Raw genomic sequence first — 26,738 nt, 5'->3', positions numbered from 1 at the left:
TTGGCCTCAAAGCATTTGACTACCACAGAAAGCTCAGTCGCAACACCAGACACAATTTTCTAAGCCACTGACCTGGACCAAGCTCTCCCCAGCCCCTGCTGCTGACTGGCTCTCCTGGCAGGGGAGTGTGGTGATTACTGCTATAGCAGCAAGCCTACTGCTGGAGTAGAAAATAGTTTATCAGAGAGGTAAATAATGGAGAAAACACCATCCCTTGGGCGGGGAAGAGAAACTACATTAGTAACAGTGGAAGAACCAACATCACAGTGAAACAGGATGGGAGGAATGGCAATTGGCTGGACAGAAGGAGCCCAGTTGCCACCATGACCCAGGGAAGCACCTGACACTGGAGCCTCGAGCACAGCCTGTACTCTACCACACATCAGAAGAATCCTCCTCCTCCTAGTTAACAAGCCCCTGTAACAGGTGAGGGGCCAATCAGTTTTGGCAGGTGAGGCTGCAGGGCTGCAGATCAGGTGGCCACATCTTGCTGGAGGGCACTGTCTTCCTGGTTTCTCCTGTTTGTGCTGTGCCAGCAGGGACACAGCAGAGTATAACAGCTCCCACACCACCACCAGCAGCCCTGGAGTTACCTCAGTCTTTGCCAGTCAAAGCAAAACTCTCCGGCGGGTGTGGGCACAGGCGATGCAGCCGTGTTCCTCACCCCATGGGCTCCTTGCCTGCCCTCCCAGGCCAGCCGAGAGGAGCACACCTGCAGGGGCAAGGAGAGCAGAGTGGGGCAGGAAGAGATGTGGGCTGACAGACGTTGTTTGTACAGTGTGGTGGTGTGTTTGCCTCTCCCTCCCCAGAGGCACCAAGCAAGCTGTCTGAAGCATCCAGCAGCTTCTTTGAAGCAATGCACAGGGCTTACAGAGAGGCTGTAAGTAGGTGCCTTAAGTACTCCCATTAGTGCAAATGAGGACCTGGGCAGGGGGTGCTGGGTAGCAAGCTCCATTATAAAATCATGCACTGTCCAGACCTGGGAGAATCCCAGGACATACAGGATGTCTTCAAAGCAAGCACACAATTTCCCTTCACACTACAGAGGGGTGTGCACGCACCTAGATGGCAGAAAACACTACAGCTTGTTTTCAGGGCTTTTGATTTTCTTCCGTTTCCAACAGTGCTGTTTGTCACCATCATATATCCCCTGAGAGAACTCAGGCCCCAGGGGAGCACACTGGAGTACCTGGGGACATACTCCAGGGAGAAGGGAATTAGAATAAAGTGAGTTTCTTCTTCCAGTTTCTTCTCTTTACACCCTGCAGGCTTTGCTTTGTTTGATACATTTCTGACAGATGTGTAAAGCCTGACATGCAGATCTTATGTCAGCGTAACGTGTCTAAACCACCAAGATAATTTGTAAGCGCCAGCCCTCGACTTTTCCCATGTTCAAGTTCCAAAAAATGCCTGCTGAAATATTTTTATATGGCCAGATGCACATGTATGTGCTGCAAAGCTGCTCCTCTGTGAGCAATTGGTTTGACTCCTTGGGCAGTAAAATGGAAGGCAACTGGAATGAGAAACAGAGGCCTTTCCACCTCCAGGAGAATGTACTCGTGGCTGCTCCTAAGGGACAGCCTGACCTCACAGCCAACAGAACAAAGCCAGGCACACCACTCGCTTTTCTTACTTTTTATATAAAATAGACATTTACATACATTTTCTTTCACAAAGAAATTCGAGCATAACTCCTGTACGTGAAATCTAGCTGTACGTCCACAGTGAGAAAAGCAAAGACTTGCAAATTCCTGTACCACTGACATACATCCAGCTGCTGAGAGTGAATTTGTTTCTAATCCACGGGCTGTTCTCTTGGTTTTTTTTTTGAAAAGATATGCATAACTGATCTTAAAAAATTAGATACAGAAATAAGAACCATATGAACAACAGCCAATGCAAACAACTCCCACACAGAGGAACACGCAGCGTGACATCCACTTCAGGCAGAGATTTCTACAGCAATACGGTTGGAAAAGCTGTAACTTTTACAGAGGATACCACCGCGGGTATTTTCCAGAAGAAAAACGTCAGCAAGTCAGTACGAACATGGCAATGAACTTTTGCACAAAGTTAGCAAGATTATCTGAAGCAACTTTGCCACAATGAAACACAAGTGAATGCCAAGCACTTTTTTTTCCTTTTTTTTTTTTTTTAAACTTATATTTTTTGCTGCTGGGTTTAAAATGTACGTGAAAGCAAAATGGTGCATTTTGAAATTGCTGCAGGAAAGTGAAGGTTGGGGAGAAAAAGCCTCCAAGGGCTAAATTTTTCAAAAGATTGTATATAATCTCATACGTGAATAACAGAAATTGAGCACTTGGTCAATTCAATGCACATACACTTTTTGGAGACTTAAGCACTTGCCAACTGCTTCACCAGTTTGGAGGGCAAATAGGGCAAAAAATTACATTCCAAAAGGCCTAATAATTAAAATTAAAATGACCATTATCTTCCTTTACCAAATACTGTACACCACCTTTGGCTTGGTTTCCTAACTGCTGAAAAGCTTGAGATGCTTTTTTAGATAGCTTAAGGGGTGTCCAGTTTCCCCTACAAGTTAGGCTGTTTATTTTGAATTATTCAACTTTGATGTCTTACACCCACGTGCCTGCTTGCATGCACACACCCTCCATCCTCACTCAGATCTCTGGAACGAAGGCCATTTTCACTGCTGCATTCACTTACTGTTGGGCCAAAAGAAGTTGCCTGCACATTTTTAGAAAAGTCAAGTCCAAGCAATCTATGAGAGATATAAAATATCCCCTCCATTGCATCATTTGTCCTGAGGGATGGAAAAGGAATGGAAGCAAAGAATGTTGGACCTTAAATAAGCAATAAAATAAAACAAAATCCATCAGCTGAAAATGTTATTCATGGGGAAAGGAAAAAGCAACACAATTATGTTTTTCATTTAGGATTAAAATGCACAGTGAGCGTTAGACAGGAGCCATCTCACCAGCTTTGAGTTAACTCTCTACTTTAATATTGGTGAGCATTGAGGTTTAGCCAACACAACTTACACAAAGAACGAACTTCCCTCCACTTCATCGAGCTTCAGCCATTTATTAATTTGTAATCTCCGCTAACCATGCTGAGCACCGCAGTTGGCAGAAAACAATGTATTTATAATTCATTATTTTATGAGCCATGCAGAGCTAGAAGAAGAGGACATTTCCTATGATTAATTTGGATAATACCCAGTTTATCACAAACTAAGTTGCTCTATTTATCTTTCACAATCGTATTCTCTTTTGGTGGAGGTAACCCATTTCATACTATATTCCATCGCTCTTCTTCACCTGCAATAAATCTTTTACAAGATTAATGTCCTGAATAAACACAGCGTTTTAGCATGGGAGCCAATGAGACAGGGAGTCAGCTCGAAACTTTGCGAGCGTTTAACTGCTTTGGTAGCTCATGGCCTGAATCGCTCTCCAGATGCTCTGCAAACTCACAGACCATCATCCTGCATAGATGGGGTATAAAGTGCTGCTTCAGGAATCTGGGGTTCATTAACCACCCTTCCTCTCTCTGTAACTACCATAAACATAGTCTTTTGTCATAGAAACACAACCAGTTCAGCTGGGATTATTCTACATGGATATGCTGTCAGCCTATTTGAGGAGACTGGATGAACATGTGATGTGCCTTCCAGCCAACCTGTCTCCCTCAGTGGAAAGAGGGTCTCATCTTTCTAGGTTGTTCTGAAAGGAAGACAGCATTACCAAAATGGTAATCCTTTCCCAGGATCTGGGAGGAGGCACCCAAGGCTTTACCGTACTTATGCACGTGCACCAGCTTCAGGAGGCCAAGATCGCTTTGACTGGAATCTAGGACAAGAACAAGACATTTGTACCAGGTCTCTCAAGAAAGACAAAGTTTTAAGCTAAAGTTATAAACACAAAACCAAGCCATCCCCCTCACAAAGCACTGTTATAAAAAATACAACTTCTTTTTTTATTTGAAAAAATATGTTTAATTGGCCAAAATTTAAAGCTACACAATTGTGCGGCTTGTAGAATATATAGTATTTATTTAATAGATCTTTATGAGACAAACTTTATAGATGATACACATCTCCCCTGGCCCATTCCCTGCTTCACTGGGTGTTGGAGCACCCTCTGCAGATGCCTCCTAGCAGGGTCTCTGCACAGCTCCCTGTCAGGGTCTGCACCACACACATCCCCACCAGCCCCAACCTTGCTGCTGCACAGCAGCACGGCAGGCAGCCAGCCTTCTGGTGAATGTATCTGGAGATTGGCAGGGCACTTTGCCTTACCATGATGAGGAGAGCCTATGGTTCTTGGCTAGGCCCTGGCTGTTTTTCCCTGCTGCTCAGTATGGTGCAGGTACCTCTGAATACCTTGGTTATGAATCCTCTACAGCTTTGCAATGCATAGTGTAGACCAGCAGCTCTCAGAGTCCATCTATGTGCTGGTTTCCCCACCAAACATACCACAGATTTCTGCTGGTAGGACCCCATCTTCTCCTGACAGTGCCTGGGCTGTGCAAAGCTACTCTGTGCAAGGCATCAGGTGCAGCGCTGGCACTGGGAACCTGTAGAAACGTTAGGTCAGTAAGTCTATGGCTATAAAAGTTGTGCAACCAGACAAGAGCTGCTGCTGATCCAGCCCCAGGCTCTCAAACTCACCCTCACCCACAAATGGCAAGGAGGCTGGAAGGAAGAGGGATTATCCACCAGGGAAAGGCTTGCTCTTGGTCCCATCTGCTCCCTTGGAATTAAAAAAGCTGCTTTGAAGGGAGAAAGCCCAGAAATAGGTCAGCACGTTCTCCCAGTCTCTCCCTCCCACCAACCTAAGGAGCTGGCCTCTGCCCAACTGCAAGCACTGGCTGATCTCCTTGGTCTTGCCCTTACTGGGCTTCAGGGCCTGGCACCTTACAACTCCAGCCTCTCCATGGCTCTAGCTGCTCCCCAGGCTATAGCAGAGCAGATGTCTATGTCAGTCTGGATTCCCTTTCAGCACCAAATGCAGCTGCCTTACATCAATAGTTTGACCAACAGCAGCAGCAAGACACCAAGTTTTATAAATGAAGCCAGTGTAGCCTCCAGCACAGGGCTGTCATGGCCACCACTAAGTAAACTTCGGCTCTTCCTGACAAGACGTGCATTAATGCCAAACCCTGGGCTGCTCTTCTGCAGGGACTGTGCACAAACAAGCTTCAGTACACATTTTAGGGGCAGTTTTCTGCTGCAACAGGAAAAAATTGATTGATCTACCCTGATGTCTAAACCCAATGGCAGCACCACCAAGCACAACACCACCAACCATCCATGCTTTCTCTAAACTGGTACAAACAGAATGAGCAGCAGTGCTGTTATTGTGATGAAATTTGGTCCAATGTGCTCCACAGCCATTTACTTTAGAATTATTGTCAGGGGAAATTATTCAAGCACACTTCAGTGGTGCTGCATTTTTCCAACTTCAGACAATACAAGTCACAAAGCCCAGCCACATGGCCAGCTGTGAATGACACTGCCCAATTCATATAAAATAGAGAAAATATATTAATCATTTGATTATAAGTTAAATAAATAAAGCTCAAAAATAAAAGCCCCAATTCTGAAGGGAACTTATTTTCCCATTTCAGTATTTAAAAATAGAGATTTATGACTGATCAGCTATAGCTTATTTTCTGCATCTCTTAGGGGAGGGGGTAAGAACACTTTGACAAAGTGTTTTGTCAGTGTTATCACCATGATGAATGGGCTTTGTCCCTGCACACCCATAAAAAGCCTCCTTAGTACCTTCCCAGCCTGCCAAATCTTCCCTAATCATTCTGTGGCTTTACTTTACCTCCTACACCAATCAGCTTTATTATTTTTGTTTTGTTTTGTTTTTCTTACTGGGGACTGGACAGGAAGACAAGTAATCCTAGAGTTTCCCATTGCCTTTGAATGCTTCCAATTTTGCAGAGTAGCGATTATTTGGCCTGCAGGGAGAGAGCAAAGGGTAAAGCTATATGGTATTTGACAATACTGATATCATGTACCCAAATTATTACAAAATGACTATCGTATGTGTAAAACATTCAGCTGAGGTTTTTCCTCAAAGGATCATTTGTTCCACTTGTACAATTATCCTTCTAGGGTGATATTCAGATACCACTTTCCTTCTCTTTAGAATAATTTTCAAGTCACATTTAGAGCTGTATGAGTGGCCACCATTTCCTCAACATCAACCCCTTAAACCTTTTTTTGTGACCTATAGGACCATCCTTCCTGGCTCAGATGGATCTGGTGGCACTTGCAACAAAGCCCATCAGTGGTACTCTCTGTGGACAAGGTGAGCCTGTGCTGAGTAATAGGAGGTGCTTCTTCACCCCTGCTTCAATGAATGAGTGCTTTGTCCCCATGGCTTCCCCAGTGATAACCATGATATTGGAGTTATATGTCCCACCCACACTCACGGTGTGATTAAAATGGGTTCAGCCTAAACATAAATCTTGATTAAAGGGAGGTTTTAATTCGTTCTCCAGCATGTCCCACAGGAGCTGAGTGCCTCCTGCTATTTGATCAAATGTAAGCATGCATTCAAAAGTTGCCTTCCATAACTCTGAGTCCTGTCAAAATTCCTTCAGCGTCACTTTGAGCAATAGGCTTCCACCGCATTATTCTCCAAAGGGCATGAGTTTCTTTCCACTGGTGTGACTGAATGCTATGTCTGATCTTTCTCCTGGACTTCCTGAAACCGTTTCTCTAAGCGATCAAGTTTGGCCAGATTCTCCTTCAGCAACTTGCTGTTTGGTACCAGCTGCAAAGCTTTCTCATAGTAGCCACGGGCAGTGATGTAGTTTCCCTACAAAGAAAATGAGTGATAGATTGCATTTGTATTCCCTGGCATAGAAAGTTCATTGCTTGGGAAAAGTGAAGACTGTAATATGAAGGGAAAAGCGTTTATAAAACTTGATATTATTATGTAACTAGAATATTTCATTATGGAACTGATCATCAAGTGCTGTTAGCCTGAATTCGAACTAACACACACAGAAAAAAGCAGATTTACATTTTTCCATTATGTTGTACCAGAAGAGTTAACTTTACTTGGAGACAGAATACCTCGAGGATGTCACACAGTGTGAATCCTTAAGACCCAAATCATAATTATATGCTAAAGTATTCACAAAGATAAGAAAGCTGGCTGTCTATTTCCATAATTTCATGTCAGTATTCTGCATTAGACATCTTTATTAAATTTATTAGGTAGAAAGGAATCTTGAAAGTTGGCTCACTGTGAAATTTTTCTAAGGCAGGTCAATAATTCAGGCACAGAAACTTTAGAGTTGGGCAGGTTCATCTTTGCAGCCTGTCCTCTTAAAAATACAGGATTTACATTAAATATTTCTAAGCAATCTGGTTGGGAAAATCTAGCTGGGGTTGTATAGACTTTCCTCTTTTTTAGATAAAATACGTCGAGGATGCTTACTGGTCCATACTGGTACACAAACATGCAGCTCTTGGCAATGTGAAGCACGTTTAGCTTTCTATCCTGAGTAGTCCCTGCAGTTGACAGCATAAGGAAAAGAAAAATTAACATACCTTGATGTGCTCAATGCCTCCCATATTCATCCAGGCCTGAGCTTGGTCTGGGTTGAGCTCCACAGCCCGTTTATAGTTCTACATAAATATGAAACATTTTTAGGTTAGGAGTCTGGGTCTTCAAACAAAACCAGAACTGGAACAACACAACAAAAAAAATGAAGCGTGCACTCCCTCTGCAAGGCTTTAATTTGGAGCTACCACTCCAAATTAACACAACTTTAATTTGGTACAGCCACTTGCACACAAGTTCCACAAGGACCTGACAGCAGCTCTATTCCTCCCCATTGCTTCTGCCACTGTACATTGGAGAAGCAAAAATGACTTTGTGGACTCTGTCAAACAGCACTGTTTTTACCATTTCATAACAGAAAAGGATTCAAACTAGGATTAGATGTCTCTAGGGATACTGAGGATAGTCCAATCTGTCCCAGTAACATAATTTTCTGTGCTATTATTCAGCATTAACATAATTTCTGAGCTGTCAAGCCTCCTATTCCACAGGATAAGCCAGTCTATCAGCAGTTAGTTAATGAGGTGAGATATAATGACATAGTGAGCGCTCATAGGTCCCCGTGCTTTCAGCTGAGCCACCTGGACTTGGCCAGTGCCAGTGAGAGGAGCTGGGGCAGGATGGACCAAGGGTCTGGTCCATGCCTGGTCCCACCATGACTCCGTAATTAACCTCTCAGGGCAAGGAGCTGTATTTTCACACCTCAGTGAAAAAGATAGATGTGAAGGGTAGAAAGAAGTCCTCTGCTGAGGAGAAAAGTTGTAACTAACTAGCAAAGTTGGCTGCTCCATATATTTAGCTGTACCACTGATGAACCGATAAGCTCCCAAGGCCAACAGCCAAGGTACGTGCACCATGGAGTATTAAACACAAAGAGTGAACTCTGTATTTTAACTTATACAACTATCCATTGGGCTTAGAGCAGTCATACCTCAAAAGCCTCATCAAGGAGATTCTGTTCTCTGAGCTGGTTTCCTTTAGTGAAGAAGAGCTCTGATATGATTTTTGGATCCTTTGGTTTCAGCTGAAGAGCTTTATCTATAGCTTCAAGTGCCTGTGAAAAAGCAAGAGGACACTGAATCACTGTATTCTGTGCCTTTCCCCTTCTCATGCTCTCCTCACTCTTAAGGCCTCCAAGTACAGGAGTCAGAAGAGCAACAAGTCATCCTCCTTCCCTTGTTTGCCCCACAGTTATTTCATGTGGAAGTGGGCGTTTTAGATGCCTGCGGCTGATGGGCAGTGGGGCTGAGTGCAGCACAAGCAGTAAGTGCTCATAAACTTTGAAAATCATGCTGCATAGTGAAAAAAAATGAATCTCCTGAGTGTGTGCTAAGGGACTTTATGTCTCTGGAGAGATGGAATTCTGTGTGTGAGCCCTCACCTTGTGACCACAGTACCTTAGCATAGTGCTCCTGCTTGCTGTAGATGGCTGACAGAAGGCGGTAGCACTCCAGACACTCCACATCTTCATCAAGTATATGGTTTGTCATCTTCTCTGCTTCCTTCGTCCTCCCCATCATTGCTAACACTTGGGCCTGTGGGGACATATTAAAAAGAGTTATGATTTTAAAGGCTCAGCTCTCTAATATATAGTGCTGGTGCTGGGCTCCAGCGAGGCAGGGGCTGGTGTTAAGAGGCATCACCTCAAGGAAAGATGGAAGGGCCACACACAGCCTGGAAAGGCAGTGGTTGAGACACATGTTCTGAGGTTGAAAGGAGATGAGGAGGAAACAAGAAGGGTGGGAAAGATGGTCACTGGATGGCTGGGACAGAGGCAGAGCCAAGTCCTGAGCCTCCGGCCGCACTAATGTGGCCAGCCTGCTCCACAGGTGGCCTTGGTTTGGGCATGCCCATCTCACACTCACCAGAGCCAGTCGAGTCTCTTTGTTTGAAGGCTGCAGTGATGCTGCTTCTCTGTAAACCTGCAAAGCTTCTTCATATCGCCCTGTGTTGTAGTACAGAGCCCCCAGCGGGGACAGGATTTCAGCCTTGCGGGATACCTTCAGCGCCCTGGAATTTGGGAAGAAGAGATGCTTCCAGGTGATACGGGAAACAAAGCAGAAGAGTAAGGTATGGCTTGCACTGAGATGGAGCAGTAAAGCTCTGCACTCTGCATGGCATTCTCATCCCACCACTTGAAGCATGATTTTAGGTCATGGGGAGTGATGAGTGTGCCCACAGCAGCTATCTCTCTGGCAACTCAAGAGGGAGAGGCCAAATCCAAAGTGCATGTGAGCATACAGCAGGGGCTGGGATAGCTGGCAGGGGCAGGGAGTGTGAGCACAGGTTTAGATGCCAAGAAGGAGGCTGGGCTATGCAGGAGTTATAGCTGTTACTGGTACAACACTCACACAGCAATTCTCAGCACAGTAGGGACAGCACTAAAAATCTGCTCAAGCCACTGCAAACACCTCTGACATTGTTGTTAAGAGCATCCCTTGTCCAAAAGCAGCAGTGTGCCCAGCCTGGAGGCCTCAGTCAGTGCTGCCTGGCCAACCACTCACAAAAAACAGCCAAATAAATCTGATTTTGAATGGACAGAGAATCCAAGCATGCACTGACATTCAGGTATCACAGGCATTTCAGCAGGAATGAGCCATATGGAGGGGCAAGGGAAACCTCCTCCTCCTACTTCAGTTCCTTACCGCTTGTACCATGCCTCAGCCTCTTTGTTCTGGCCCAGGGAGCGGTGAAGCCTGCCCAGGTTCACCATGGCGACGTGGTGCGTGGGGCTCAGCTGGATGGCCTGTCTGTAGTGGGACACGGCTCTCTCAGGAGCCCCTGGAGAAGAAAACACTTTTATACCACTGCCTCACGAAACCCCCCATGGCAAATTCAGCCCACAGCAATGTGCTGGGCTGTCTTTCAGCTATCACCATATGCATGGAAACCATTTTCAGAAAGAAATCCTGGCTTAGCCTTTCTAGAGACAAAGCATAGGGAAAACTTCAGTCCAAATGCAGACAGGATCCAATATTCTTGAAGAGCAGACTTTCGAGGTGTAGGCTTTTGCAAGTTAGGGTGCATTCACCAGCAGAAGGCTCCTGTCTGAAATCACCCTCCTATCCTGCTGGGAGGGATATAACTCCTGTGCATGTCCCACCTCCCATGAGAGCACCCTCCTACCCTAACCCGCTGGCTCTGGCTGAGCAGTCCACAGGGGCACGGAGAACAAGCCACCAGCATTCCTTCCAGCCCCACCAGAACTGCAAATCATTTCAGCCATTTCAAACCAGAGACTATTCCCTGTTGCCCTTCAGTGTTGGCCCTGCTCAGTCTTTGCGCGTTGTGCAACAAATGGGAGTAGCTGCCAGTAGCTCATTCCCAGCTCGGCACAATAAATCCAAGCCTGCAGGTGCCTGGATGCCTACTCTGGAGCACATTAGCACTGTCTCTGTGCTTCAGTGCCATTGGGTGGCACTGCTTCACTGTGAGAAACCCTCTACCTGGGAAAGGTCCTGCAGGCCATGACATCATCACCACCACAATACAAGACTGTGTAAACACCTTGGAAAGCCCAAAATAATTCACCACTGTCCCATATTTTCAGGAAACCCCAATGCTCAATCTGAATGGAAGAAAGGTGCCAGACCATGCATTCATCAGCTTCAGTTCTATTTCTTCTAGTATATTTTTATTTATCTAAACAATGTCTGTCCTCAAGGGGGACCCTGCAGTGCTTTCCTCAGGCAGAACTCGCTAACCAGCTACTGAAGAAATGAATGGGGCACAGTAAAAAGTCCCAACATTTCAACAATGCAAATATTGTAAATTGAGCTACAGTGTGGGTTTAATTGTTTCATATACTCCAGAAAACCTAATCTGGTGGTGAAAGCTGATACTCAGAGATCTGTGTCCATCAGCCAAGCATTAGACTGCACACTGACATCCAACCCACTTTCTCTTTATGTTTTAATGCAATACATAGAAATAAAAGAAGTTTTATTACTTTTGTACATTAACTATATGATATATTTTATATGAGGCCCAAAACAGTACCTCCTCATTCAATGCGGTTCAGGCAAGCCAAACGGTTGGACATCCCTGCATTACAGTATTTGCATTTTTAAGCCAAATCATTTCAAAATGATTTAATTCAATCTCTAGCTGGAAAACAGTACTTGAAACAGCCTGTGTGTGTTCGAGCACTGAACATATGCTGCTGTGGGAATTTTATTTTCACAGCTTTCCAGACAAAGTTTGGTTTTCTTGAGATTATCTGCGCAACATAAAAGTACCATTAACACTCCTCAGTTATTTCCTCTACAGGAGATTGGGAGAAGTCTATTGGGAGATTTAGAAGCACTCAAGATTCATCAAAGACCAACTGCTTATCTTTCAGGGCAGGATTTCTTAAAGCATCCAGCAGCAGTCTCACTCTGTTTCAACTGCTGAGGAGATGGAGGTTTGTGAAAACCACACCTACAAAACAGGCCAGGAAGTGGCTAGGCGAGCACCAAAGTCCTTAAGGTCATCCAGTGCCTGCCCTGCGCAAACCAAATTGCTGCACAAATCACAAAAGGAGACACACTGAGTGTCTCTGTTCACTGCAGAGTCACCTAAAGACACAGATCTCCAGAGCTGACACTTGCTAGGGGTCCTTGCACAAAACCTGCAGGTTCCCCAGGGTGGTGCGTCACAGCCATTCCCCAGTGCCCACTGGGGGAGAACACAGGCTGTGAGGGACTCACAGCTCCTTCACGTCTCACCATGTCTCCACGAGAGTTATCTACATGTCAGGATTTTAGTTTTGAAATTCAGTGGGGCTTTTTTTTTCCTATTGTTTGTGTGTGGGAAGTATAGTAATAAAACAGGAAAAGTTAGTTTAGACTTTGGCAGAACACCCAAGTGCAGAAAAGAAAGTGCGCTGCACTGCATTCGAACCAAAATTTTTGGCAGGAACAGGGCCCGTTTATCTGGGTTGCAAAAGAGAGAGGAGTGCAATGCCAGAGTTTTTATTATTCGCAAGTTTGAATGTTGCCAGTGCACAAATTCAGGATCTCTGTGTCTGTCGTTAATGCTGCAACACATTTTTCAATGATGAACATTGCTTTTGGATTCGTACTTATTTCACATTGGTACCACAGGAGAGAGATGGCTGAGTGTCACCTCAGAGGGAGGGCACCCGGCCGCACAACAAAGGGCACTGCCCTTTGCCCTTGTCCTTGCTTCCCAAGCACCACCAGAGCTGGGCACAGTGTGAAAGGGGCTGAACGGGGCAGCTACACACTGTAAGTCTACAATGATTCACCACTGAGTCACAGCTCTGTTTTGGGGAGACTTCGGGGAATAGCTTGGTTTCCACTAGCTCTTTGTCAGCTCAGATTTGGAAGCTTATAAAGCTGTCAGTAAGAGGTGGCAACTGCAGACGCATTTTATGTGGATGCCAGGAAGTGCCCGAGTCTGTGGAAGTTGGATGGGAACCAGGAACCCAGAAAAGAAAGGCTTTCTATGTCATTATGGAGCCCCTGAGAAATCAATTCACCCCTTAGTATCTTTAGTTTTGTTTTCACAAAGGATTGTGGTTTAAAAGCCATATTTGTTTTTATAGAAGTGGCACGCAACCTTTAGTCAAAGAGCTGCTTTGTCACTAAAGAGCTGCAAGTGCTTCAAAGACCATAACGATCCACTTGTGTGCCTGGGGTTTTAAACTGAGGTTTTACTTGATGCTGCTTGCTATCCTAGAGAAACTGCAAGATTGTTAGGGTGCTGTCCAGCTCGAATTGAAGAGGGTAACTGCCTGTGCAAAGATGGTGAGAAACAGTGTAGGAAACATGCAGGCTGAATGCCATTGCTGCACACTGAGTGCACTGACTACACATTTCAGTACACTGCCAGCTCAACAGAGCAGGGATATTTATTTCTAAGCTACAGTGGAGGCACAGCTACTGCTCTGGAAGCTTTTGAAACTCTTTTTGAAGTATAGCACTGAATAAAACATATCAAAGCAAATAAGCCTGAGAGAGAAAATCCCTTGTTCCATCTCACTTACCGGTATCAACCAAGAAAACACCGTAGTTGTTGTGCAGATCAGAGCTCTCTGGACAATTCTCTATGCCAGCCTTGTAGACCTCCTCTGCTTCCTTCAGCCGTTCCTTGAAACAGGATCACAGAATCATAGAATCATTAAGATTAAAAAAGACCACTAAGATCATCCAGTCCAACCATCAGCCCATCCCCACCATGCCCACTAAATCACGTCCCTCAGTGCCACATCCACACGGTTCTTGACCACCTCCAGGGACGGTGACTCCACCACATCCCTGGGCAGTCTGTTCCAGTGCATCACCACTCTTTCTGTGATTGTGGCAGTGCCCATGTTAGCATCACCACTGCCTTTCCCTTGCCACACAGGGAGCTCAGTCACCAGCCCTCCCCCTCTAAGCCCCTTAGCAGGGGAACACGGCCCCTGGCTTCTGAGCAGTGAACAATTTACCCCGTGACAAAGACATAATTTATCTGCTGTCTGGAATCCCAGAGCAATCCAAACAGCTTTCCTCCTTGCATTCACAACTGGAGCTACCTGTGAAACAAAAACATCAGCTGGAAAAGGCTGGGTGGTTTGTGTGCAATGTCAGTGAGCCTCAGCTAGCACGCACCCAGCTGGGAAACGCATAGCGACGGGGGTCGTGTTGATTCTGTTACCAATCTGTCATTTGGGAGCTGATATGTTTTAATTTATTTGTTTAATGAGCATGTTGCTGGCTAACTTCCCCCCTCAGGAGCTCCACTCTTCATTCCCCGAGCAGCAGGGAAAATACAAGGAATGAAAGCTCAGTGTGTGTGACAGCTGAGGGATGGGGAGCTTGCACAAGGCAATGAGGGAAGCAGGAGGAGGACTGGGGGTGATGGAAGAGTGGGGAAAACCTGACAGATTCAGATGAAAAACAGGTGTTGTGAGTGTGTGAGATGTACCTCCCTGGGACTGATGGGATGTGCCACTGCTGATTCTCTGATAGCCTGAGCCCTTACACTTCGCACAGATTTCAAGGAGGTTCGTAGCTGCAGAGCATTTCTGAAAAATGCACGTTTCCTATGGGAATACCCCGCCTATGGAAGTGTCCCACCGGCTGTGACCTGTCTAGACTGAGCTATAGGCAGCAGGTCCCGAAACAAAAACAAGGCATCTAGTTTGGATCAAATAGCAACTTAATAAGGTTTCCATTTCCCTCCAGCCAGACGGTACGTGCCAGCTGCCCACACGCTCACCAGCTCCAGTTATTAAGGTTTTCCTCCCACCTCAGCTCAGCGTTTTGCTGTTGGGTGTACTTATGGCAGGAAGGTTGTTCACAATGGAAAACAGCAGTGTGGAGGGATGCCAGGTAAACCTCCTGAGGCAAAGGCTTTTTTTTTTTCCAGTTTTTCCGCTTCCGTGGAGCAGCCCTATGGCGACAAACCCCACAACCTCCTAATGATGCTCCCAAGCAAAATCAACCATCCAGGGCCCTATAAGGAAAGCCTGGCAACACCACAGCAGACCTCATGCTGAGGAGCTGAAATGAGGTTAGTCCATTCACTCCCTGTCTCACCACTGCTCTCTGTGACCGGGACCCAATAGCCTGGCATCAAGTGGATGGTGTCTCCTTGGCTCTCTGTCACACCCGGCTGTCAAAGCAGGCCCTGAAAAGGTATTTGTTTTGGGATCCTGGGCCACTTCTTTGTGTGAAGCAGAGCTGGTTTTGCTGTTCAGTCCAGCTGTGAACTCTCCTCCAGTCCTGCAAATCCCAGAGTGTACCGGGCATTCTCTGGATTTAAAGGGTGAACCTGAGAGCAGCATTGGGTCTGTGGCTGTTTAAATGAACAGACTCCTTTCTCACCTCCTATTTCATAACTGGAAAGCTGGAATTAATAGCACTGAAGACTATGGCTTGATGAAAGCAAATGGTTTGTCATGGTTAAGTGCTTTCACATTTATGTGATGAAGGTCAGCCAGCAGAAAGATAGGGTGGGATAAAACACAGAAGCACACTTTTTAAAAGGGCTTAAGTTTGGACATTGTGGAGATATTTATGTGAATTTGACGTCATTATCCTGCAGGGTTGGGACAAGTGAAGCAACCATCATAACTGACTGAAATGAAGAGTGACTTCTTGAGAAAGCATGTGTGTCAGACAGGCATTAATAAGTATATGTTGAAGTTTTCCTGTATTGATTTCTTTTCCTCTAATTTTCATTTTCAGAAGAGGAACATGGCTTTGTATGCATGGATGTTAGTTTTCTTTGTATTATTTACCATTGATAACCCTGATCCTGAAGCAAGACAGGGCTGTGCTAATCTGGATTTGCAGCAGCATCTCACGTCAAAGCATTCCCACTCCCTTGATTCTAAGCACTTTTAGCATTTTTGTCACGGTTGCATTGCACATGCATTTGTACAACGCTTTTTTGGCATCTAACATCCTGACCCTGCATGCCTCAGGCTCAATGCAGAGTCTAGAATGATTTCTCTAACAAAGCATTTGTACTAAGAGCAGTCAGAAGTGGGGAAGGGTGGGCCCATCTCTTTCTGCCAGAGCTTTCTCCCTCACAGCCGCTCCTCTTCTGAGGAGGAACGCTCTAAGTTCATCAAGGCTTGATTCTCATTAACACTTAATAACGCCACTTCCCAGCCTTCATGAAACATTCATCAAGCTCACAAAATTCAGAAGACTGGCTTAAAAATGTATGAGATTTTTATGATATTAGAAAAATTATGCATGTAAGGATCTCTCAATTAAACTGCAGGGTTTTCGAGTCTGCTTTTCTGTTGTTTTTTTTCTCATGACTTGGATTTTCAGTGTGGATATGTCTGAGCAGGCTCTCTTCTGCAACTAAGTGGGTTAAAAGGTTTCTCCTTCTCAGTGTAGGCTGATATTCTTCCAAGGAAAAAGAAAAAGAAAAAAGAGAAAAAAAACTAGGAAACACTTGGATCCAGAAACTAGAACCTGAATAGAATGATCGAGTAGTACGAGATGACCGTTAAAACTAAAAGAGCTGGAAAGAAGGCGTTCATAGAATCTAAGACTGTTTGGGCTGGAGGGGACCTCAAAGTCAACCCAGTCCCACCCCCTGCCATGTGCAGGGCTGCCATCCAGCAGCTCAGGCTGCCCAGGGCCCCATCCAACCTGGCCTTGAGCACCTCCAGGGATGGGGCACCCACAGCTTCTCCGGGCACCCTGTATCAGGGCCTCACTGCCCTCTGAGTACAGTGTAGCTCCAGTGGTTCAGAGTAAATGCTATGACAATGGCAAAAAAAAATGTTTGATTTCTGATACTAGCACCACTGAAATGAACCGGGAAAACAGCAGTACATCGTGAGTTATGCTATCAAGCAGAAAGCAATAGTAAGGGCATGCATTTATAAAAGGCACAAACAAGGCAAATTTCTATACAGTGTGGAGGCTTTTTTTTTTTTCTAGATGGGCTCTGACTTCTGAATCAACCAGCAAGGACAGAAAAGGGCAATCAAGCCACATAGCAGGCGAATGCTGCAGGAGACTTCCTTCTTACAGTATTTTTTACAATTTCAACACTATTCTACTGTGTCCCTTTTACTATTTTTTCCTCTTTCTCAGCCTTAATGCAAGGCTGAAGGAGCAGAAGCTGGTCACAGACGTGGTCATTTCATGAGAGTTACTTAAATGTGCAGCTTTTGGCCCTTCAGCCCCTCTCAAACATTTGAGGTAGGACCCCTGCCAAGGTCACTAGGATGGGTGTGTGAGGAAGGAGGTGCTCAGTCAGGCAGTTATCAGCAGTGGCTGAACGTGAGAATGTGTTAAAAGCCTGCAGGAAGTTGTTATTTTCTGAAGAAACTTTACAAACTATCTTTTCTTCCCTAGCAATTACTCAAGTCACAAGAGGATGAACGATCTATACATAAAAGCAGATGAATTATTGCAGGTCTTACTAACGACATTTCCTTTGGGCAAAAGACCTCAGGACTCTATAGTGGTTTTATTGCTCTGTTGACCTTACAGCTGATGGTTCTAATTAATAAATTCAATTAATATTAAAACCAGGTATTACTGCAGACAACTCATTTCCTATACTTGCAGGAGACTCTTCACTGAGGGACTTATTCAAAGTAGAGTTGCCATTCAACAAGGTTCTTCTTTCAATTCATATACTATATTTCTAGATTCCCACAGCTGATATCAATAATATTCAAACACTTGAAAGTCATTTAAAAGGGAAAATAAAATAGCATGTCTTTAAGTAAACCATATATATCATAGATGAATTTTGCAGAGTATCTACGTCATTAAAGAAGCCAAAACCATAGTTCTGCTGAAATTTATCCACTTGCAGAGAGAAGATATAATTAAGCAGACTAATGGAAACTAGTGAAAGATGACATTCCATTGCTGTGTCTGTATTTGCATTTTGGCAAGCTTTTATTTAGAAAGCTTTAGCACCCCATGCTATGGAACGGTTAGATCTGAAATTCTGGGGAGAAAAAAACAGTTTTCAAAAGTTGTGTAGAAGCTTGCTGGAGTTGTGCAAGGACCTTACCACTCACCCTTACAGGGCGAGACTAGGGCCATTGGTTGAGGCTGCAGACCATGAGAGCAATGCCCAAAACACAGCATCCCTCATATGTGCTGCTGTGTGCTTGCAGGAAAGAAGGGCTTGGTGGTCTTAATGTGGGCACCCACACTTCTTTTTGTGCCTCAATTTCCCTCTTCCTATATGGAGACAGTATTTCACCTCACAGGGACCTTGCAGAAAAAAATTACCTCACCACAGCGAGCAGTAAGAGCCCTGAGTAATGAGCATGGTGAAAAAGCCCATGAGGAAATGAGTAATCCTGCCTCTAGAGCACAATCTGAGCCCTGTGCAGTAAATAAGGTCTGGGGCACATATTGAACAATGAGGTTAAATCAAATATTGAGCAGCTGCTCATTAAGAGCAACATAAAGCAAGTGAGCCTTTCCACCCACCATACGTGATCATCTTCTGTGGTAATTAAGGGCTGTATCCTGTTGGGTTAGATGCAAGGGGCAGAACTGAAAAGCAGAAATTCAGAAATCTTGTTTCTGGCATTTCCTAGCTTTGGAGGGGATTCTTATAAAACCCCAAGGTTACCTCTGTAACCTCTGTGTGCGTGAGGGGGGAGCACTCACCTATTGTGCCGTCAGCATTCAAGGTGCAATGGATAAAGACTTCGCTATAGATGTAGGGAGGTGCAGAAAGTGCATGTACTCACAACTTTAACAGTGATTTAGTTCAGAGCCTTGTCATGTGGGTGTAATTACTCAGCGAGACCAAGTTGCCTCTACACTGAACAATTCATCTCTAAAGCAGCAGCCCAACAAATCTCTCCAGATACCCCCAGGCTTGTGTACTTTGCTGCACCTGTGTAAGGTGAGAGTGTTTCCACTCTGCAAAGGAAGAGTGAGTGAGTGTTTCCACCAGTAGCACCAGTGCATCAGCTCTCAGGAGGAGTGAGAGCCCTGCATGAGGCCCCTTACCTGTTCAGCCAGCAGCGAGGCCAGGCTTGAGTAGGCATCTGCGAAGTCCGGACCATATTTGATGGAGTCCCTCAGTAAAATTACAGCCTCCTCCTTCTTCCCTTGGGACCTGCAAGCCAGGGAGGGAGGGGGGAAAGAAAGAAAGAGAAGCACCTCAGCCGTATGTTTAGATCACCCACTGAACAGCTACTTGAAAGAGATGTGAAAGACTCTGTCTTGTTCTTTCCAGGAAAGACTAAATAATTCACTCGTGCCTCCTCTCCACAATGCACACACCCAGCATCACCTGCACCATACTCAGCCTCTCTGCCCTCCCCGTGAAAGAGGGTCGGCTCTCTGGTCACTGCATACACGCTCAGTTTTGCTTGCTGGCACATGCCCTTTCCTACAGGGGATGCAGATGCCCCTGATATGACTCCTGAATTGTCACTGGAATGGTAGGCATACCAAGGACAGGTGCACAGGCACTGCCCTGCTCCAGATTTGGTGCTCACAAGCAGAGCATGCTGTTTTGAGCTAACCTGGGCTCTTTCTCCAATCTCTGCTGTAAAAATGCCTCTCCCTTCCCAGACAGCTAGGAAAGGAGGGGAGACTGACATCAGTCATGTCTGGAAGGAGCCAGAGAGAAGCATGTGGCTCAGCTGTTGAGGAAAGAAGTGACACAAGTATTTGTATCACATTGGTAGAGATGAAGGAACTCATTCTTCCTCGTGCCAGGGTGGGAAATGTGCTAGTCAGGGCAACTCACTTCTCAACAAATTCCGAGACTTTCTGCTTTTTGCACCCATATATTAATCTCAGCAGCTGAGAACACATATATTTTAATGAATCTACTGTTCGGTCTACTGCTTTGATGATTGTTCATACTGAGCATTATGCAATGATCTCAGTGAAGACAAAACATCCCCAGAATGGTGAATTCCTCAATACTCCACACTGAAGAACAAAGAGTAATTTATTTTGACTGTCCCGCAATCAGCACAGGCCACACGCTCTGTCTGTTAAGTCATAACCTTTAGATTTTTTAACTTCTCCATCCCTACTGTAGATCTACTCTCAGTATTTCTCCTTTTGGAAAATAAACCAAATTCTGCCTTATGCATCCCATCAGGATCTTTAGATACGCGAAGGACAAGTCAGCAAAAGCATTCCCAGGCATGAGTCTTTGAAAGTCACTTGCATGCCACGAAGGGATGCTGGCAGGTTAACACTGGATCTGCAGTCAGCTGATGTGGCCCCAGTTGTGCCACTGAGGCACTGAGTGACCTGGGACCTGCCAGCAACCTGGCTCCCACAGCTGCGGGGCGGAGATGCAAAGCATTTTCACTTTCTAAAAACACTGTGGAAACTTTGCAAGCTGCTAGACTGCTAGCGCTGTTCTATACCCATGCTTATAGTTTGTTACATTAATATTTTTTTTAAAAAGTATTGGTCAGTTAAAAAGTGCCTGAGATCTCTAAATAATTCCTAACCATGTCAATCGTTAGGCTAGAGGATTCTATTCTTCAGATCCTATGGATTATGAACAGAGATAACTGAGAAATGGCTATGTTAATGAGCAAGATCATTTTTTTCCAGCATTGCTTTGCACTTACTGCCCTGGAAAAAGGACAAATTTTCCTCAACAAAAATCTAAGGATGTTTTATTATTTGAGCTACAGTTTCACCAGTACCACTCTGTATTCCTTCCCTTGGAAAAATTAGAAGGTTTCCTAAGCAAACATCTAAGGATGCTTAGCTGGACTGGAACAACATTTTCTTTGTGCTGGGTGTACAAAGAATATGAATAGCAGGACTTACAAAAAGAAACAAAGGATTCTGGAACACAGAAAGTATGTGAACACCTTGCTGCTTTGGCCTTAGATTTCATCTGAGTGACAGGGTCAAGTAACCAGATCTTGTTTATAAGGTGCAAATTTCAGCTGATAATATATGTGGCTTTGCAGAATTTTTCCCTTTCTAGTTATATAACTATAGGAACATTTTGCCTGTCCATTATGCTAAGTGAAAACAGTTGTGCTACTCTTTCTCTTCTTCCAGTGGTGCTCCATATAAATTACACGAATGAATCAAAAACAAATAAAGAACCACTTTTCCCCTGCACTAATTAGAGACCAGCTAGCTTGTCAATTTATAATACTTTTGGATTCCTTGGCTGGAGTTTCATGACACATTTTCATAAATCAAAACCAGATGACTACTTCATAAAGGTATTGATGTTTGGCAAAAATGTAGGAAATGCCAGCTACAGAAATAAAAGGATTAAGCGATCCGCTCAGCAGCAGTAAAAGTTCCCATTAACCACAAGCATGCACTAGGAATATAGGGCAGTCCTCCTAATTACTCGTTTTTTCCTAAATGGCCTTTTCCTCGTTTGATCCAAGAACAATGTTTGTCTCCTGAAAGTGGGGGTAGAGAGGGAAAGATTATAGCATCTTTTTATGTGACAGACTGAATTATATTACAAAAAGCAGATTCAATAGTTTGTCAGAGGGCTCAGTCCTGCAAGATTCTGACTGCTCTGGCCAAGCACTTAAACACATACTTAACTTTTATGTATGCAAGTTGAAAATTAATTACTGGCTGAAGTGCTTTCCTGGACCAGGGCCAACATATTCAGCACTTTTCAGAATCAAGGCTGTAGTTTATACAAATCTCATGCAATCTGGGAGAACACTGAGTGCTGGGAGAACAGTCCGATACACTAATTCACCATAAACTGAGGATCTACAGCAGGAAAAGCTAGGTAATATATACCTTCAACATGACAGAGAGAGGAACAAATTCAACTGACACAAGGAGCCTATGATCACTTAATCCTATTTTTCCCCAAATTACCTTAGTTTACAATGCCCTCTCCTAATTCCCTCTTCCACTTGAGTCTCCAGCCCTTCACAACCAGCATGGCAGAGCGGAATGCAAGGAGTAGCTCCTTCCCCCTGGAGCATCATTTACGTATTTTTGCAAGTGCCCAGCAGTTTGAGAAGCATCAGCTTAAACTACCCCACAGAAGCCTGGGGATCCGCAGGCCTGTGTGTGGGCTATTATTAGCACTGGAGCAAATTTCATTCACAACAGAAAAGTAACCTAGGAATTAGTGCTCTAGAGGACTTTCTAATTTTCAAGATTTGTTTTACAATATGAAGTTAGTTTGACTGCATTAAAGCCAGAAACATGGAACTCAGTAGGGCTCCACAACAGTTCTAAACATCTCATCTCGGTTTTACACTGTAATCCAAGGGAAGCTTGTAGTGTGTAACTGTCTGAAAGGAAACTCCTAAGTCTGTTCAACTCCCTGGGTTTAAATCAATTCAGATAACTGAGATGCACTCCTTTGGTTTTCTTCTATACTTTGTGGATGGACGACACCAAACCAGGGCACTGGGCAATACAGTGCAAGGAAAGGCTGCTTTTCAGAAGGATCAGGTCTGACAGGAAACTCCAAAAGTTGAACAAAACCAGATTCATGTCCTGCATCTGGAGCTGGATAGCTCCATGCACCAGCACATGCTGGGGGACAACAGGCTGGAAAGCAGCTCTGCAGGAAGGGCTCTGGAGGTCCTGGTGGACAACGTGTTGGCCATTGGCCCTTTGTGGAGAAGAAGGACAACAGTGTCCTAAATTAGTGAGCCCAGGGAGATGATCCTTGCCTTTCTTATAATATTTTTGATATTGGAGCAATGCCTAGTGTTGGGCTCTCCCATGGAAGAAGAGCATGATCATACCTGAGGAAGGCCAGCAGAGAGACACTGAAAAGGTCAAGGCTGTCCTTGGAGATGTTCAAGACTCACCTGAACAAAGCCCTGAGCAACACAATGCAATTTGACCCACTTTGAGCTGTGGGACTGACTAAATGATCTCCAAGAGGTTTGTTCCAACCTGAGTTATTCTTTCAATCTTTGGTAAACTTGATGCTGCCAGCATTTGTTGTGGTTTATTTTTGTTTTGCTTTTGTGTTGTTTTTTTTTTAAGTGAGCTAAAATATATATGTGATGCTGAGGTACAACTTCAGCACTTCAAACAATAAAGAGTATTCTAACCAGAGATCATCCAGAAAGCCAGATGTAGCATCACTGAATGTTATTGTTCAGTTTGCTTCTTTGAAAGGAAGAAAGGAACATTTCACTTCCTGATCTTGTATCTCAATACACATAATATCTACCTGATGTTTTCCCATGTTTTCAGACACTTACACAAGCCCATGTTAGCACATTCAAATACATACATACCCAAAAGCCTGTATTAGGGAGGCAGGCAACCCTCCTTCCTCTGACTAGATGGGTTCACTAAACTTGGAACAAATCAGAGCAAAAAATGCACAGAACACCTTGTGGTACTCTACATGCAGAAGAGAATCATCCCTTTGAATAAACTCAAGATCTCAGGGGACATTGTTTCTAGGCATTTCACTTTCTCCTTGAAAATTCAGCCATAAGACTCTCAAAGCACGTAAGAGTTATGAGGCATTTCTTCATAAGAAATGCTGCACTGAATATTAGAGTGCTTTATGTATGGAGAGAGACAGTACAGCAAAGAGTAAGTTCCCTCCCATTCTGCAAAAGAAAGCTAAGATCCTAAATATTTACTTCAAATGTTCATAATATTTTATTTCTTGTCTCTTTACAGAATATCCCACGGGCTATAAATTTATGTGAGGTATTCTCAATGATACATATTTATCTCAGTTTTTCAAGCGGTATCTCAACAAAACTGAATCTATATAGAGGAGTTAAATATTTATGTAACAGGAAACTTTGAAACAAAACAAAAGAAAGCAGCGTTTAGCTGCTTTGGAACACAAAATCAGAAAAGGCGATTTCTCACTTTCAGGCAGGCCACCTTCTGGGGTTATTTTAACTAAGAGATCTGTCCGTGTTGTTTAATTATGCACTGTCCAATATTTATAGTAGGCAAGAAAATGATGACATACAATTTTATTTTAGGCTATGTAAACAAAACCAGTGGTTTATTCAGCCTTTGTCCTGCAATAATTCCTGAGAACATTCATCTCCTGGCGTATAGTTTTCTTCATCATATGCAAACAGAAAATGGAATCTCTTTCTCATCAAGCGTATCCAGAGAAAACAAAATAATAATGATGAAAAATTTCCATCCTGTTGCCCTCCAAACAAATTTTTACTCGAGCTTAAATCACAAGCAACAGATGCTCGAACAGACAGCTTATATCCAGGCAGTAATGAGCAGCAGATTCCTGGATGAGAATAGCAATCCCATCTTTCCAAAACCCTGGAATTCCCCTTTCCCAGCACTGCAGAGGTGAAATCTAGTATCTGCAATCACATTTCAGTGGATGTAAGGAATGCAGCAGAATTTGACTGGGAATTCCATGCCAGATGCCAGACCATTTTGTTACATGTGCCACTATACGTAATGCAGTTACTGGACATGATTTGGATGTTGCAGATGTGGCTCTTTCTGATCTGTCTCTGGTATAGCCACCAAAGCCTCTGTTAAGAGGACAGAAAATCCTTTCTATGCTCTAACCTTTTATCCTCTCACTGCCATCAGTTTAAATATCAAAACAGCCTTTCCAATGTCTCATGTCACAGCCAGAAAGCAATATCCGCCTGTAATATTCTGAAAATTTCAGTCCATTACCTAGATTGTAATAGCATTTAGTGTCTGCAGAATTCTGCTTGCCCTATACACACAGCACAGCACTCATTTCTTCCCAGCAGACCACAGTCTCTCAGAGCATGCTCCAGATTAAGTTGAATAAAGGGATAATTTGGTAGAAATTCAAAGAATCACAGAATCACTAAGGTTGGAAACGACCACTAAGATCATCCAGTCCAGCTATCAGCTCACCGCCACCACGCCCACTGATCACGTCCCTCAGTGCCACATCCACACGGTTCTTGAACACCTCCAGGGATGGTGACTCCACCACCTCCCTGGGCAGCCTGTTCCAATGCATCACCACTCTTTCTGAGAAGAAATGTTTCCTAACATCCAACCTGAACCTCCCCTGGTGCAATTTAAGGCCATTCCCTCTTGTTCTTTCACTGTTACCTGCTGTCTACACAGCATCTGCTTTCCATGTTGTGTGGAAAAATACAGATCACAGCCTGAACAGGCAATGAGCCTGTGAGAAAGGGCTAGCACGAGCTTGGGAACACAGGTAAACTACCTCTAGATTCTGCATGTAGCTAGAAGAAGCTTGTTTGTGAGAAACTGCTCTGCAGCTGTAACTAAGTCTCCTTTGCTTTCTGTGAATGACTTTGCTTATCCTGATACGTGATGCCTTACTGTTTCCTGCTGTTATATATATGGCCACAGTACTGAGGGGTGGCACAGACACCTTGCCAGCCAGCCTCCACCGGTATCCACTGGGGGTAATGCCAGGGCAGACACTACACCAGTCAGCTGCCACCAGTACCGAGAACTTGGCGGAGACTGACTGCCTGGCCACCCTCAGTAACACGAGTACCTCTCCATTAAACTGATGAATGGTGGTAACTTGCCTCCCTGTACATTCTTCAGAATTAGTAAACCTTACGCAGAAGTGCTGGTGCTTCTGCATTACACATATACGTGCTCATCCCTCACCAGCAATTCTACCTAAATGGGAAGATACAGCCATTTTCTATTGCAATTAATACTCTTATTGTATCCAGATGCAATAGGTTGCTTTGGAAGCCTAAAAAAATTTCAAAATATAGGAGTAAATGGGCATGGGAAAAGGGGAGAGGGAACCTGAGAGCTTTGTTTTAAAGAGGTTAGCAGAAGTATCTTAAACCTTTAACATATCGCAATACGTGGTACCACAGGATGCAGAGCACACACAACCTGATGCGACACACAGTGTCTTAAATATCGCATCAGGAAAAACATGACATATTGCACACAAAACAAGACAATTTCCCACAGGCCTCCTTTACACTTTGCCAGCACAACAAATCCAGTTTCTGCCCATCTGCTGGGTCATAAGAGCCCATCAGCTTGCCAGATTTAAGTGTTATTGACATAGAATATCTTGATGCTGCTTCTGCCTTTTGTCTTTTTGTATTAATATTTCATATTTGGAAAAAAAAAATCACAGAGAATAGTAACTAAAGCAAATGTGATGGAATAAAAAGACTATATATTTTTAAATAGCATTGCCATCTAAGGTTAATTTCAATCAACCAAATCTCACAAATAATATAGACTTTTCATCTATCTTGCAATAAGACTGTCTTAACCTTTCTCATGAGTATTTCCAGTAAAGCACTAACCTGCCTTCTACATAGGAACTACTTCTCTGCCATATTCTAACCCCAAAGCATCAGATTTACCTGTAGTATTACTCTGACAACTTCTCCATTACCAAATGAACCAGGCAGAGCTTCAGCAATCCACTTAATATCCTTCACAAACTTCACACTCAAAGTGTCAGGCCAGGGCAGGGCAGGGCAGGGAAGGGAAAAACCCACAATACTATCATGACAAAAACATAGCAATGCAGTAATAGAGATTCATTTTGTTTAATTGCACTCTAGTAGATTTTAACATAGTGGCAAAGCTTTTCTTGTAAATCCAAGTTCAGACTTTAGAAATGGTAAATCAAATTAATTTGCAAGATTATGATTACTATTCTCCTTGCTAAAGGCTAATGCTCTAAATGACAACACGTCAAATTAGGAATTGATCAACTCATTTTCTTGCTCAGTGGAGTAACCACATAGGGATGTAAGCCAGCTTTCCCCTCAAA

At 44.1% G+C, this 26,738-nt stretch overlaps 1 protein-coding gene across 1 annotated transcript in view; it reads right to left on the bottom strand.

Moving 5' to 3' along the window:
* The window catches only part of TMTC1 (transmembrane and tetratricopeptide repeat containing 1), a gene marked incomplete at its 5' end in the record, with an annotated part of 152,534 nt that continues 127,416 nt past the window's right edge, over positions 1,621-26,738 (bottom strand). The window contains 8 exons of the mRNA XM_021395874.1: positions 1,621-6,821; positions 7,562-7,639; positions 8,506-8,628; positions 8,972-9,109; positions 9,440-9,584; positions 10,220-10,355; positions 13,567-13,669; positions 19,025-19,133. Coding sequence (XP_021251549.1) covers positions 6,681-6,821; positions 7,562-7,639; positions 8,506-8,628; positions 8,972-9,109; positions 9,440-9,584; positions 10,220-10,355; positions 13,567-13,669; positions 19,025-19,133 — 973 coding nt within the window. The remainder of the gene's footprint in view (positions 6,822-7,561; positions 7,640-8,505; positions 8,629-8,971; positions 9,110-9,439; positions 9,585-10,219; positions 10,356-13,566; positions 13,670-19,024; positions 19,134-26,738) is intronic.

Source organism: Numida meleagris, chromosome 1, assembly GCF_002078875.1.
Source record: "Numida meleagris isolate 19003 breed g44 Domestic line chromosome 1, NumMel1.0, whole genome shotgun sequence".
NCBI classification, from domain to species: domain Eukaryota; kingdom Metazoa; phylum Chordata; class Aves; order Galliformes; family Numididae; genus Numida; species Numida meleagris.
The sequence above is the reverse complement of the archived record's forward strand: the minus strand, read 5'-3'. Positions and strand labels throughout refer to the sequence as shown.